At 31.9% G+C, this 14951-nt stretch overlaps 1 protein-coding gene across 1 annotated transcript; it reads right to left on the minus strand.

Moving 5' to 3' along the window:
* Positions 1–1282: 1282 nt before the first annotated feature.
* On the minus strand, positions 1283–13518 carry LOC111701463 (venom dipeptidyl peptidase 4; the record flags this gene model as incomplete). The annotated part of the gene is given in 5 exon segments (XM_023472754.1): positions 1283–1691; positions 5097–5226; positions 9341–9422; positions 10944–11008; positions 13417–13518. Coding segments are annotated over 5 exon segments (529 nt in total), but the record flags the coding sequence as incomplete, so codon positions are not given.
* Positions 13519–14951: the final 1433 nt, after the last annotated feature.

Consider the following 14951-nt stretch of genomic DNA (forward strand, 5'->3'; position numbering starts at 1 on the left):
TTTTTCGCCGGAAGTCTCTATACCCCCTTTCATTTTTTTGCGAACACTCCCTTTAAGTTTGTACTAAACTCACTTTATGAATGTACTTCTATAAACCTTAATTTTTGTCTCCATTGTTGAAAAGACAGAAATTCCCCCGTTTTATGAGATTGCATTATCTTGGATATATAATCTTTGATGGTTAACAATGTCCACAAATTTCATCGGTTTCATCAGAAAGTTCTAAAGGTTTTGGTTTCACGGTGAATAGTTTAAACTACAATACAGGGAGCTTACAGCTAGGGACTGTAGTCATAGTTTGAAGTGGCTCTCCAATTATAAAGTGGCACACCCGATTCACAGTGATAACTTTTCAATTTTTGTCCGGTCTAGAAAAAATTAGATATCCATGTTTAACTCTTTAAAAGTTATTTTTGTCGATTGAGGTTTCTCTACAAAAGTGACTTGCACATATATCTTACAGAAACAATGGGAGGAATTTTAAGAATTAAACACTTTTCAAGCTAGAAACTAAAATGATTAAATATAGGTTTAAAGGGTATCGTTGTAAATCGGACATGGAGGGTCATTTGTATTAAGAATGCAATCCCTTTAAATACCAATTCTATGTTTTTTTTAAAATTGCAAATAACATTTTTTTCACCTCAGAAAGATATGTACTGTGAACCTAGAAAGACGAGGAAAATTCAATTTTGATAAACATATTTTATCATAAAATAGAATAAACATATTTTATCATAAAATTGAATAAAAATGCACTTTTTAAACAAGAACAAATGGACTAGAGAACAAAGTAAGCCCAAAAAAACTCTGGGATGGGAAGACGATATTAAAGTATTTAAGTATCTTATTTGTGTTTAATGTTGTTATAAAGCAAATAATTTTACAAATAGGTTTAAAATCAAGTTATTAAGGGGACTGTAAGCGTAATTTCAAGTGATCCTTCATGCAAAGATTGCAATGTCCGATTTACATAAAGGTTTCAGGGCACAAATGTGAAACGGGCATTGCCATTTTTGAATGGAGGATCACTTGAAATTATGCTTACAGTCCCTTTAAGTGAAATGGGTCTGTATATGCAGTGTACAGTGCACAATTGTTCATTTATAATGCCTATCCCTAGAGATATGAGAATACAGAGATCTATTGAAGGCTAGAATATGCGATATTTTCCACAACATGTTCCTACTGGAGTACACGACCAATAAACAGACATCTGTATTTTAGAGATATTTAAGGATTCTTTGGATACTAAATACAAAACCTTTAAAAATACATTAAATTTATAAATTGTATGTTTAATGGTAAAAAGAGTATTTCTTTTAAATTGTAAACCTTAACCCTTGAAAGTTTATTATATGCTACAAGTGGCAGTTAGATGGCAGCCAATAACCTTAAAGAATATAGCATGTTGTGCCGGTTCGATTGTAGGCCAGCTTGGCCCGCCCATCCCGTGAAAGTTGATTTGGAGTCTGTATATATCTAGTCTGTGTTCCTATTCCAGAGTTAAATTTGACAAGGTGTAGAAGGAAAGTATGAATCTAGTTTGTTAACATATCAGAGAGTGTGTAGGTCACGTCCTCAGGGAAGACGATGGTAGAGTTGCCCAGGGTGGACAGCAGGAAATCCTCCATCAAGGAGAATAGGTGGGGTAGCACGCCAACCAGTCCATGGTTCTCATCAGGATATATCTAAACATGGTTCCTATTAGGATATATCTAATCAAGGTTTCCATAAGGATATATCTAAACATGGTTCCCCATCAGGAAATATCTTAGCAAAGTTCCCATCAGGATATATCTAAACATGGTTCCCATCAGGATATATCTAAATATGGTTCTCATCAGGATATATCTAAACATGGTTCCCATCAGGATATATCTAAAAATGGGTCCCATTAGGATATATCTAAACATGGTTCCCATCTCGATATATCTAAACATGGTTCTCATCAGGATATATATCTAAACATATCCCATCAAAATATATTTAAACATGGTTTTCATCAAGATAAACTAGATATCCCATATCCCATCAAGAAACTAGAGTTCGTGGTTTAATGTTTAATTTGTCCTAAATAGAAATTTGAAAGTTCAAACTTTGAACTTAGAATTTTGGCGCAGAAATAATTTGCAGAGATATATGCAAATATTCTTCAAAGTGGAATAATAAACCTTTACGAAGAATAAATTTAAGAAAATATGTAGAAGGTATTTCAGAAAAGATGAGACTGACACAAGGGTGAATATTTTCTTTGAAAATCATTTCCCCCCCCCCCCGCTTTGAATTTTTTTTAAACCCCAGTACTTTTTAAAGGTTTTTCACTGAATTTCGGAAATTAATAAATCTTAAAAATCATTCCTTTCCGGGGGGTTATTCTAAATACACCATGAGAAAGACAAATTTAGAAAGATCTCAATTTGTACATCTCGTTGACTGACCTGCTCGACGTAACGTGCTAAAAACCCTGTACATTTATTCTAAATTCATGAAAATGTAAATTTTCACCATTTTCTTAAAATTTACATATGTACTTTTGTCATATTCTTGCTTAAATGATTGATAATGTCAATATTCAATTTTTTCTTAAAACCAAATAAAAAGTTATAAATGATGCCATAAATTGTATTATTAAGATGGACAAATATGTTTTTTGTTGTAGTTTCAATTACATGTTATTTTCTATATGAAAATCTCAGTTTGTCTGTTTGTTTGTTTACGTATGTCCGATCATAACTCAGGAACTTTGCCTCAAATTTTGATTAATATCTCATTGAAACCACGACAATATTCTTAGCCTGGTTTTAAAAATTGTCATTTTCAGACATTTTTAACATTTTTGCAAATTTTTTCTAACCTGAGGCCGAATTTAAAGTTGAGCGGCGGCTTAAATTTAAGCCGCGGCTCAAATATGGTAGGTTTCACTTAAAATTGTATTCAATGTTTTAAGATTTAAGCCGGTGCTCAATTGAAACCGGTTTTAGGCGGATTTAAGACGCGGCTCAAATTCATTAAATTCGGACACTGTTTAAAGATTTTTTGTAACTTAAATATAAAAATTTAGTTTGGAAACGAAATTTTGCAAATATTTATGCGAAAAAGTTAGCAAAACAATTTTTCTAATATAAAAGGTTTATCTCAATATGGGGGTTTCCCAAAGAGCCAAGGTTTAGATTATTTCGAATGATTTAACATAGGATTTATTCTTCTTCACAGGGATTATATTGCCAATTTAAGCATCACTAACAAGAATATGGTTTCCATTGTGAAAACATTTCAAGCGAGCGATAAAAAGTCAAAAGCCAGATATATTCTTTTTAAGATGAAAGTACTGGAATAAAATACTTTGATTTGTGCATTTTTCTGTTAAAATTTCACTGAACATCTGGTTCATTTGAGGAACCGGCCTTATTTTCAGACAAGCTGTACAGTAAACATGCAGACTTATAGATGGTTAAATAGGACAGTACACAATGAGAATAGAAAATATATTAGAGAGGAATTTACTAGAAAAAAAGTGTAAAACGGCCATTTTTGTTGTACTGTTTCCATACTGCAGGTGTACTTCACATATTTGTGCTATATAACCTTTTGGGCCCTGGAACATCATTTTATAGAAAATCTAAAATTAATATTAAAAGAAAACCAAATTATGAAATAGGCTGGTTTCATAATTGACCAATGATCATTTCACATAGACTCTATGCGTCTATGCCGAAAGGGACAAACAAAATTCATACCGAGAGATTTGCTAAATTCCACTCTAACATATTCTATTCTCTTTGGTAAAACATGACAGTACACAAAGTGTGAGATCAATATGATTACATTTCTAATTGCAGATTATTTTGTACTTTTCATTGAAAACTCTGGTTCAGTTGAATTACGGAACTGATTTTCAGGCAAGTTGTACAGTACAGATACAGTTGTACAGTACAGATACAGTTGTACAGTACAGATACAGTTGTACAGTACAGATACAGTTGTACAGTACAGATACAGACTATAGACGGCAAAACGGTACAATACACCAAATGGGTCATCTTCTTCTCACTGTTCATTTCCGGTTCATTTCAAGATCTAACCAGCTAGAGCGAGCTGTACGTACAGTACGCATACACATTATACCTGTCAAGGTACTAATGCAAGGAAAGTTATTTCAAAGATGTACGCATTTTTTGTACTGCACAAGACGGGTGTCACAGCCTGACATGGAATCAATTTTCACAAAAATAATCTATGAATTATTCTGGTCATAGGAAACTATTATGAAAATTTTCAAAATTATCAAAATTAAATGCTTTCATCCTCCTAGGATCCAAAACGAACACTGATGCATCTATTCTTGTTTACAAATTCCGCCCAGAGAGAACTGGTTTCAATATGTACGCAGAGTATACGCGACCGCAAATAACTTTCCAATTTTATTAGTACCTTGATACCAGGCAAAACGGGACTACACACAAATGAACCAGCCCCTAATAGGCAAGGTACTAATGCAAGGGTTTAATTTTGATAATTTTGAAAATTTAGTGAAATCTGACCTTTAAAGACTAAAAATCTCAGAAATTTATTTAATTAAATTCCTGACTCACAAAGTTTTGAAGTGGATTTAACAGATCTGGGATCGAACAGTTCTCCTTTTATCTTTATTCATACAATCTATATTGTCTATCTGTCTGGGTGTTATGGTGTTTGTTTGTGTTTTTGCTTGTTTGTATCCAAAAAACATTAAAACGGCTGAACCGATCGGGCCCAAATGTTGTGTGGGACCTTACGTGACCCCAGAGGAGGTTTATGAATGATCACAAATTAAAATTTTTGTGTTTAAACGTTATTTATTTTGTAAAATTTTAGAAGTCGTGAAAAAATATTGTGAAATCGGCAAACGTTTTTTTGTTTTTGTTTTTTAATGTACAAAGAGAAAATGCTCACATATAAAGCCACAATTAAAATTCGAAATAGAAGATGAGCCTAATATAAATTAAAAATTGATAAAAATCAAATAGAGTTTGTAACAAATCACAGTCTGGAAAGATTTTGTAAAATGTTGTCTTTATATTACGTAAGTTATGACGAAATTCTAAATAATTTACCATTTGATTAAACACTATTCCATAATATGTTAACTTCTTGGTGAGAAGCATTGTATGTACAAGTTGTACATTTTCGTCAGCTGTTCCATGTACCAGCAACAGCTGATCATCCTTCATGTCCTTCATGTCCCTAGATAGATAGATAGCTAATAAATCAGCTGCCTCATGTAAAAGCTCTTTTATCATCGGAAAAGGGGGGGGGGTAGAAAATGAGAAAAAATTAGCATGTTTGAGAAAAATATTGAGTGGAAATAACATGTTTTGATGAATAAATATTGTTGATTGAAAATATAAATCATGTGAAGAGTATATTAGAGCTCAGAGAAGTTTGAATAAGCTGTAAGACCAAATGATTCGTTTCGTGATCTGACAAGAATATGAAAAAGTCTTAAATAATATAAATCATATCAGCAAAAAGTTAAACAAAGAAGTATGAAGAAACATGAAATTATTATTTTCTAATATATTTTATAATTGTGAATATCAAGATCAATGCTTGCAATATCCGATTTTTTTTCTAATTAAAAGATTAATTTCATCTTACATTAAGGGAACTGTAAAGGAAATATGAAAGGGGGTTTAGGATGAAACCTGAGAATCTCATGCATTAAACGATTCATATAATACATCCATCTGATGTCCCTGTCTCGAGAAATTGATATAAAAGTGTATCTTTAAACGAAAATTCATATTATTAAGCAGTACAATATTGTTGTCACGTGTTACAGACATATATCTCGTGACCAGTATACTGCACTGCCATTGGCTGAAGTTCCCGGTGACGTAATAACGATTATACTACACTCAATTGGTTACTTCCAGTTACAAAAAGTTTAAATTAAGGGACCAAAATCAATAAAATAGAAATCAGAGAGTGCATGAAACTTGGCAATATTTTAATCCTATTAAATAATTTCAAGTGACCCTTAAAAATATTGCCTAATCAAGTATGAATTATATTCTTAAATTTTTTAAATCAAATTTCTGAAATCTTTTTAATCTCATATAAAATAATGCAATGCCTGAAGAATCCACTTTTAGGAAATATGCATGTCCAAAACTAAAATTGTCGAGAAAATTGTGAGATTTGAACTCTTCTTAACTGTCATTGGTCAATTATGTAAAAGTGACCAAAACAAGATTTTTCCAGAATTGAATTCTAAGAAACTCACACCGTCACCAACCGTTTGATTTTTACGAAATTTTTCAGTCTCCCCCTAACCCTGCTAGCATCTCTGTGACTCTCTCTCTCCTAGCCTGATACCAGCTGACCCATCTGTTGCTATGGCGGGGAGTTTAAAACACAAACATAATGAGAATTACACATAAACTCTTGGAGTTGTATAGGGAAGGAGTGGACCTAGGACTGGATATCAAGCTTAACCTGAGAAGAATTTTTCTCATTTTCTAGAGTTTCTCGACCCGTCAACCGGAGAAGGAGAAGAAACAGAGGTGTGATGTCAACTCTGAAGGAAGTGATTGGCATTCAAAGTCTAATCTGTGCCTATCATATGAATCATTTATATAGAAAATAAATAATGTAGTTTTTCCATTTATGAAAGTTGTAAACTTGCATACAAATGTAATATTTTAATCTCTGCTACAAAATATTTAGATTTAAAAAAAGAAATTGCGGAATTGCGCAAAACTTGAGTTTCGCAAAAGCGGAATAGGGCAAATTTGCGCGAAATAAATTTTGCAAATGATTGCGCAAATTGTTGTTTTTTCGCGCAAAAGTGATGCGCAAAGAAAGAAAAATTTTGCGTTTCGTTCCGCAAAAATTGCACAAAAGTTTTGCGAATGGAAACCCTAAGTCGAGGAATTGAGGTTTAGTCACAAATTCTGATTTTTAAAATCGCTATATCTTTGCAACCTGATGGTGTTAACCTTTGATATTTCAAACTATTATTACTTGATCTAAAATATTTCACAGTTTGAAATATCTAAGATCTCTGACATTGAAATGCAAAGATATAGGGATAAGAAAATCAGAGTTTGTGACAAAAACTCAATTCCTTTGACACAGTTTTATGTCAATTTCTCGAGACAAGAACATCAGATAGATCATAGATGTCATATGCATTGTTCAACTCCTGAGATTTTTAGGTTTTATCCTATACCCCCTTTCATTTTCCTTTACAGTCCCTTTAATATCTAGGAATGTGTCTAAAGTGGGTGTCCATTGCAGAAACCGAACCGCCAATTAGAAGCCGAGAAATTATTTGCACAATCAATGCGAGAACTCTCATTGGTTGGAACACAGCAGGGATATCCAAAAAGTGAGGATTAAGCAGAAAATAAAAAAGTGTGGACAGGTTATTGTAAATATAATATTAAAATTTGTATCAGTCTAATCATTTTTTTCATTAAGATTGTGTGTGTTGAATCCATCAAAACTAAGTTTAATCTATTCAAATATGTTAAATATGACATTAAATGAAACTGTTATGAATAATCAATATGATTGCTTATTATATATTATAAACCAGCCAATTATGATAATTTTCAAACTTTAGACTTTCAAGGTCCCAACTTCTATGGGAATACAACGGTTTAATAATATATGACAGAAGTAATGGGTGCCTTTTGATGAGGGCAAAAAATGAAGAGACATATTTTATCTGTTTATTATTAATATGTGTAAACCCCACCCAGGCCTATTTAACCCCTAGAGTACGCCATTAATGTCTTTTAAATAACTCACATTCTTTAAGAATAGAATAGAATAGGATAGAATGAATAGAAAAGAATATGATAGAATATAATAAAATAAAATAGAATAGAATAGAAAAGAATAATATAGAATAGAATAGAATAGAATAAACGATAATGAAAAGAATAAAGTAGAATCCTGCGTGAAGGGTTGGATCAATGTTTTCTTGAAAAACAGAGAGAAAATAACCTGGGTCTAACCTAACACAACAGCTTCAATGTGATTTTATAAATAGCAAGTTCAACTAGTATTTGAACTAGGTATGTCTAGTTCAACAGTTGGCCTACTCTGAACATTTATCAGTTTAACTATTTCTCTATTCATAAATTTAAAAAAAAACTATGCCGATAACTTCAATAGTTTAGGTGCTAGGGAAGGAGGGTTCAAAAAATGCCAAAAAAGGGTCAACAAATGTAAAAATATTTTTTTTGTTTAAAACAAATATCAAAGTGGGACACATGTTTCTACATACATTTTTCAGGTCCTTTCTAAAAATATAGTTTTTAGATCTAAAGCTTTACACCGACCGTACTTTTTACCGCCTTGTACCCTACCCTATGCATTAAAAAAAAATTTTACAAATAAATTTCTATTTATGAAAAGTCAAAAAATTGCATGGCGATCGTGTCAAAAATAAGAGTGCTAGGGCAAAAAAATAGGGGGGGGGGGTGCGTCGATCGCTCCCACCGGGTTAATCTAGATTTATGCTATGTTAATCCGTGCTGAAGGGGTTACATCAATGGAACTATCCCTATTCTGAGCTATTGAGCTCACACTGGTTACATCAGCTCCGGGTCCGTATGAAGACTGAAGGGGTTAAACTAGTTCCAGAAAACGTACATCGTAAGAGAAGTACAACTATTATGAAATCAGTAACCGCCAATAAAATTCTCTGAAAAAAAAGGTTTTCGGAAATAAAGTCCTAAAGTCCTGTGGAAAAAAAATCCTTTAAATTATACAAAAACGTCCCGGAAATAAAGTCCTCTCAGTAGAAAATCCACGGAAACAAAGAATGTTTACAGCCATGGAAAAAATGCCATGATATTAAAAACGCTCCTGGCAATATCTAATATGCAGATGCATAGAAAAGAAAAGTCCTTTTTATGAAAACGTCTCAGACATGACCTCATTTTCAGAAGACTTAGGACTTTGATTCGTGGTTTCTTTTTCTTCGGATATTTTTCCTCAGGACTTTAATTCCTGTGATCTTATTTCCTGAGACTTTATTGACAGCCCCCATATTATTTTAGGAAAAAGTCCAAGGAATAAAAGACTCAGGACTTAATTTCCAGAGTCATTTTGATCCTAGGACTTCAGGAAATTGGGACTGTTTAACCAAGTTTTTAATTACAAGCTTTGTTTAAGAAACCTTTTTTTCCTGTGACTTTCTTAAATAGGCTCTATAAAATAATTATTCAAATATGCAAATATTATATTTATTTCAAGATTGAGTATTAAAAAATGAACGTTTCCACGGAGGCACAGACCCAAAAATGTCAAATAGAATTATATAATTAAATCAGTTTCTTACTTGGTGAGATCCGCTTGGTCGTACCCTTCCCAGTTATCAGCTGATGTCGGTGTACACATGTACCTCTCCGTGTACACAGAATCTAGAATACAAGGATATATCAGCTGATGATGGAGTACACATGTACCTCTCCTTGTACACAGAATCTAGAATACAAGAATATATCAGCTGATGATGGAGTACACATGTACCTCTCCTTGTACACATAATCTAGAATACAAGAATATACCAGCTGATGCTAGAGTAAACATGTACCTTTCCGTGTACACATTATCTAGAAAACAAGGATATATCAACTGATGTTGGAGTACACATGTAGGAAACACCTACTCCATAACAATTACTAGAACCAGTACCTATCCGGGTACAGTTCAGTTTCACTTAGCTATCAATGTTTAAACCCAGATACAATCTCGTTAGCTATCAATATTAATCGGAAGCTCGTAACTATCAATGCCAAATCAAAGGGCACGATCCTGTTATGCTATCAGTGTCAATATGGACACTAGCAATCAAATGATAAATGTCGCAAACAGGAATGATCCACTCGGCTACAATCCCGTGAACTATTATTGCCACTACCACTGGGCGGGATCTTGTTTGCTATGTCAACAAGGACAATAGCGATCTATTGATCAATGTCTCAAACAGGACACTATCCATACGACTAAAATCCCGTGAACTATCAAAGCCACCATCAATGCGTGTGATCTCATTTGCTATGTAACTGGACAATAGCGGTCTATAGATCAAGCCTAAATTCAAGGCAACGATTGTAGTTTTTTCAACAGGATAATAGCAATCAATTTGTATGTTTCAACGAAAACCAAATTACTCTACACTGTAATCAAAGATGTACCTCATTAGACGTATCACATGATTTAAGCTCATCATGCTACGCATTCAATTAAAACACAGTGTCAATGAAAAATGGGTTTTACGTACAAGTTAACAAACATAGATATCTAATTATGTACTACGACATACTGCAGGTTCACAGAATATCATGTTTACCCAACGAGGGAGGGGGTGCAGAGGCGCCATGATCCCCGCAAAAATGACCCCCGAGCCTCAGGATTTGCAGAATTACCTCCAAGCCCCGCAAAACTGGTCTCCCAGCCTCAGTGACGTCACCAAGCCTCCCGCCATTCTGTCTCTGCTCGGAGATCATTTTTGCGGGGATCATGGCGCCTCTACACCCCCTCCCTCACCCAACATTTATTACACACAACTCTCTGTGTACACAGAATCTAGAATGCAAGGATATATCAGCTGATGTCGGAGTACACATGTACCTTTCCGTGTACACATAATCTAGAATACAAGAATATATCAGCTGATGCTAGAGTACACATGTACCTTTCCGTGTACACATAATCTAGAATACAAGAATATATCAGCTAATATGCTAGAGTACACATGTACCTCTCCGTGTACCCATTATCTAGAATACAAAGATATATCAGCTGATGTCGGAGTACAAATGTACCTTTGCCTGTGCATAGAATCTATAATAAAAAGATTAAGGTAATTTGAATACTTTCCCTTTAAACAAGATGAAAATGTGAGAAGCAAGATGTATAAGATAAATTGTTAAACCTACCATAATACTGCCACTTAGCCACAGGTGATACAGCTATCCCAGACTTTATCAAGTTCAGTCCAAATCTAGAAATAGATAGATACTAGAATACTAGAATACTAGAATACTAGAATACTAGAATACTAGAATACTGGAATACTGGAATACTGGAATACTGGAATACTGGAATACTGGAATACTGGAATACTGGAATACTAGAATACTAGAATACTAGAATACTGGAATACTGGAATACTGGAATACTGGAATACTGGAATACTGGAATACTGGAATACTGGAATACTGGAATACTGGAATACTAGAATACTAGAATACTAGTTCTAGAATACCAGAATACCAGAATACCAGAATACCAGAATACCAGAATACCAGAATACCAGAATACCAGAATACTAGAAGACTAGAAGACTAGAATACTAGAATACTAGAATACTAGAATACCAGAATAATAGAATATTAGAATACTAGAATACTAGAATACTAGGATACTAGGATACTAGAATACTATAATACTATAATACTATAATACTAGAATAATGGAATACTAGAATACTAGAATACTAGAATACTAGAATACTAGAATACTAGAATACTAGAATACCAGAATAATAGAATATTAGAATACTAGAGTACTAGAGTACTAGAATACTAGGATACTAGGATACCAGAATACTAGAATACTAGAATACTAGAATACTAGAATACTAGAATACTAGAATACTAGAATACTAGAATACCAGAATAATAGAATATTAGAATACTAGAATACTAGAATACTAGGATACTAGGATACCAGAATACTATAATACTATAATACTATAATACTAGAATAATGGAATACTAGAATACTAAAATAGTAAAATACTAGAATACAAGAATACTAGAATACTAGAATAGTAGAATGCTAGAATACTAGATAAAAACTTAATTCATATACGTAGCAACGTTTATTTAACCCTGTTAACTTCGTTTATTTGTTCAGTTTGGCGGTATTTACTATTTACATCTTTTTATGATAGCTTAAGCTATAAGGAAAATCTATGTTCCAGCCATATTTAATATATATTCACTATATCATAGCTTTCACTTGATCCTTATACACTTTTCACGAAATATACTGGAGAGGGTTTTCTGTCTGTTTGTTCATTCTTTTAGGATTTTATGTCACCATGACCAAATATATTCTAGTTTCAAATTGTCATTAAATTATTTTGTATCATGTAGATATGTACTTCAATTAATTTTCAATATTTGTTTAACAATTGTTTCAAAAACATCTTACGTGCTTCTACATATTTTTAAAAGGTCTGCTATTTAAAATCAAAACAACTGCGTCACATGTTATCGCTTGCCATTTTAATTCATCTTGATCAAATATCCTATTTTTAAATTTTTTTTAGTTGTTTTTTATCATTTCATTTTTAACATTTGTTTAACTAGTAAATTTACGGGCTTCTACATATTTTAAATAGACCATGATATCTAATATTAAAATTCTTGAAAAAAAGTCGTGTTACATCATGCATGTTGGTTATGGTAACATTTTTTTCTTTATAACTACAGTTAAACCATAAATAGCCTTACATCGGAACAATTCATCAAATGTCGTATTTTTAACTTTCTGATAATGGAATGTTGCAGACATTTAGTTTTTTTAATTAAATGATTATAATAAGCTCTTTAAAACTGTTCCCGAAAATTCATGTCTATTTATTTATTTTCGCAAATATTGAGATTTACGTAAAATAATATAAAACCCATTGAAAAATTGTTAAGACGACATTAGATAAATTCTTTCGATGTATGGCTCATTTAGGCTTTAATTAAGTTGCACAATGTCGTCTTCCTATTCCATATTTTTACATAATCATAGAAATTTTATTTCTAATGTAAAAAATTTATTTGTTAGAAAAGGTGTTTGAATCAGTTTTGCACAAGGTTTAAATGCAATTACAGGCATGCATCCTTTTCAAAGGAAATGAGAAGTAAAGAAAACTGGAAATCTAAACTTTCTCCTAACATATTTTAAAATATTTTAACATATTTTAACATATTTTAACATATTTTAACACATTTTAACATATTTAACATATTTTAACATATTTTAAGAGAAGCAGAAATTGTTTTTATTTGTTTCATGTTTAAAAATATTTTGAAAAGTGAACAGACAATAAAAGTGAACAATAAAAAGTTCTTCTAAAATCAATTATTTTTATAAAAAATGCTCTGGGTCAAAGTTTCATAGAAATCTATTGATAAATTAAAGAATTATGACAAAATCCTGGAACAATGATCAGTATCAATATCTGAACCACATCTTGAATGTGACAAAATGGAAAATTCAATTCAAGTATAATTTCTTATTATTATTATTATAGTTTATGAAGTTTAGGAAAAGAATACACAAATCAAATTCTAAATGTAGAAAGATTAGGTTTTCACAAAAAAAAATAATTTCGCGGATTTTTTGTACCTGTTATTTTTTGCTATTATTTTTGGAACAAGAAATCCTCCAAAACTCCAGCCCCAGATTGAAATCCGGTCTTTTTCGATAAAAGGGAGTTTCGAACTTTCTCTGAAAATATGATTTATATCAAAAGTTTGATTTCGAATACTTTTATTAGGAACACAAACATTTCACAAATATTAGGACTTGGGATTTTATAAGTTTTCATTCGTTAATGGGACTTGAAACGTAATTTTACAAAGTTGCATGTCCGATTCACAACAGGTGGTACCCTTACAGGTACCCTTACCAGCTTTGTCTAGTCAAGAATGCATGAGATATTTATTCATTTATATTTTATTTATTTATTTATATTTTATTTATTTATTTATATTTTATTTATTTATTTATATTTTATTGTGCTTTCTCTATATTGCAAAAAGTGGTTTTTGCATTTCCGTCTGAGAAACAATAGAGGAAATCGTCAGATTCAAACAGTTTTTCAGCTTAAAAAAACGACGATATCTGCCAAAATATTGATCAGATAAAAGTTTAACGGATGCCATTGCATAAATCGGAATCATTTAATTGGTTCATTTGAAATAGCTGGATCTTTAAACAGCTAAAACAGTTTAAAAGTTTAAAAACCAACAAAAGTTCAATACTTTTTATTTTAATTTAGTTTACTATATTGCAAATTGAAAACTTGATAATGTATAGCATAAAAGGAAGAATGAAAGGAAGAATGAAAGGAAGAATGAAAGGAAGAATAAAAGGAAAAATAAAAGGAAGAATGAAAGGAAGAATGAAAGAATGAAAGGAAGAATGAAAGGAGGAATGAAAGGAAGAATGAAAGGAAGAATGAAAGGAGGAATGAAAGAAAGAATAAAAGGAAGAATGAAAGGAAAAATGAAAGGAAGAATGAAAGAATGAAAGGAAGAATGAAAGGAAGAATGAAAGGAAGAATGAAAGGAAGAATGAAATAATGAAAGGAAGAATGAAAGGAAGAATGAAAGGAAGAATGAAAGAATGAAAGGAAGAATGAAAGGAAGAATGAATGAAAGAATGAAAGGAAGAATGAAAGGAAGAATGAAAGGAAGCACAAAAACAAGTAATGATGAGATTTCAAACAAATTCATTAATTAATTATTAATAATTAATTATCCAAACAAAAGTTTGCAGACTTAACTGAAAATGAACCTCAATGAATGCAATTTATTTCATTTTGTAAATTAACTATTAAAAGTAATCAATTTACACTTTAATTTATAAAATTTATAATCATATTTTTGGTATGGATTGAGTTCGGATTATTTTTGTTCAGTCAGTTTATTTAAACTCTTTCTGAAATGATAATCTCGTTTTATTTGCATAATAGCTACTTGCATGCCCTGGGGACCAGGCAAAGTTTATGGGAGAACAAATTTGAAAGATTTTACCAAGAAAAAAGTTGTGACATATATTATTTTTGAAAATGCACCAAATTAAACAAACAAATCTGAGAAAAATTTATTTTTTAACCCTATTCCCGCTGGGGAGGGGTCAATTTGACCCCCCCCCCC

Source organism: Eurytemora carolleeae, unplaced genomic scaffold, assembly GCF_000591075.1.
Source record: "Eurytemora carolleeae unplaced genomic scaffold, Eaff_2.0 scaffold410, whole genome shotgun sequence".
Lineage (NCBI taxonomy): Eukaryota > Metazoa > Arthropoda > Copepoda > Calanoida > Temoridae > Eurytemora > Eurytemora carolleeae.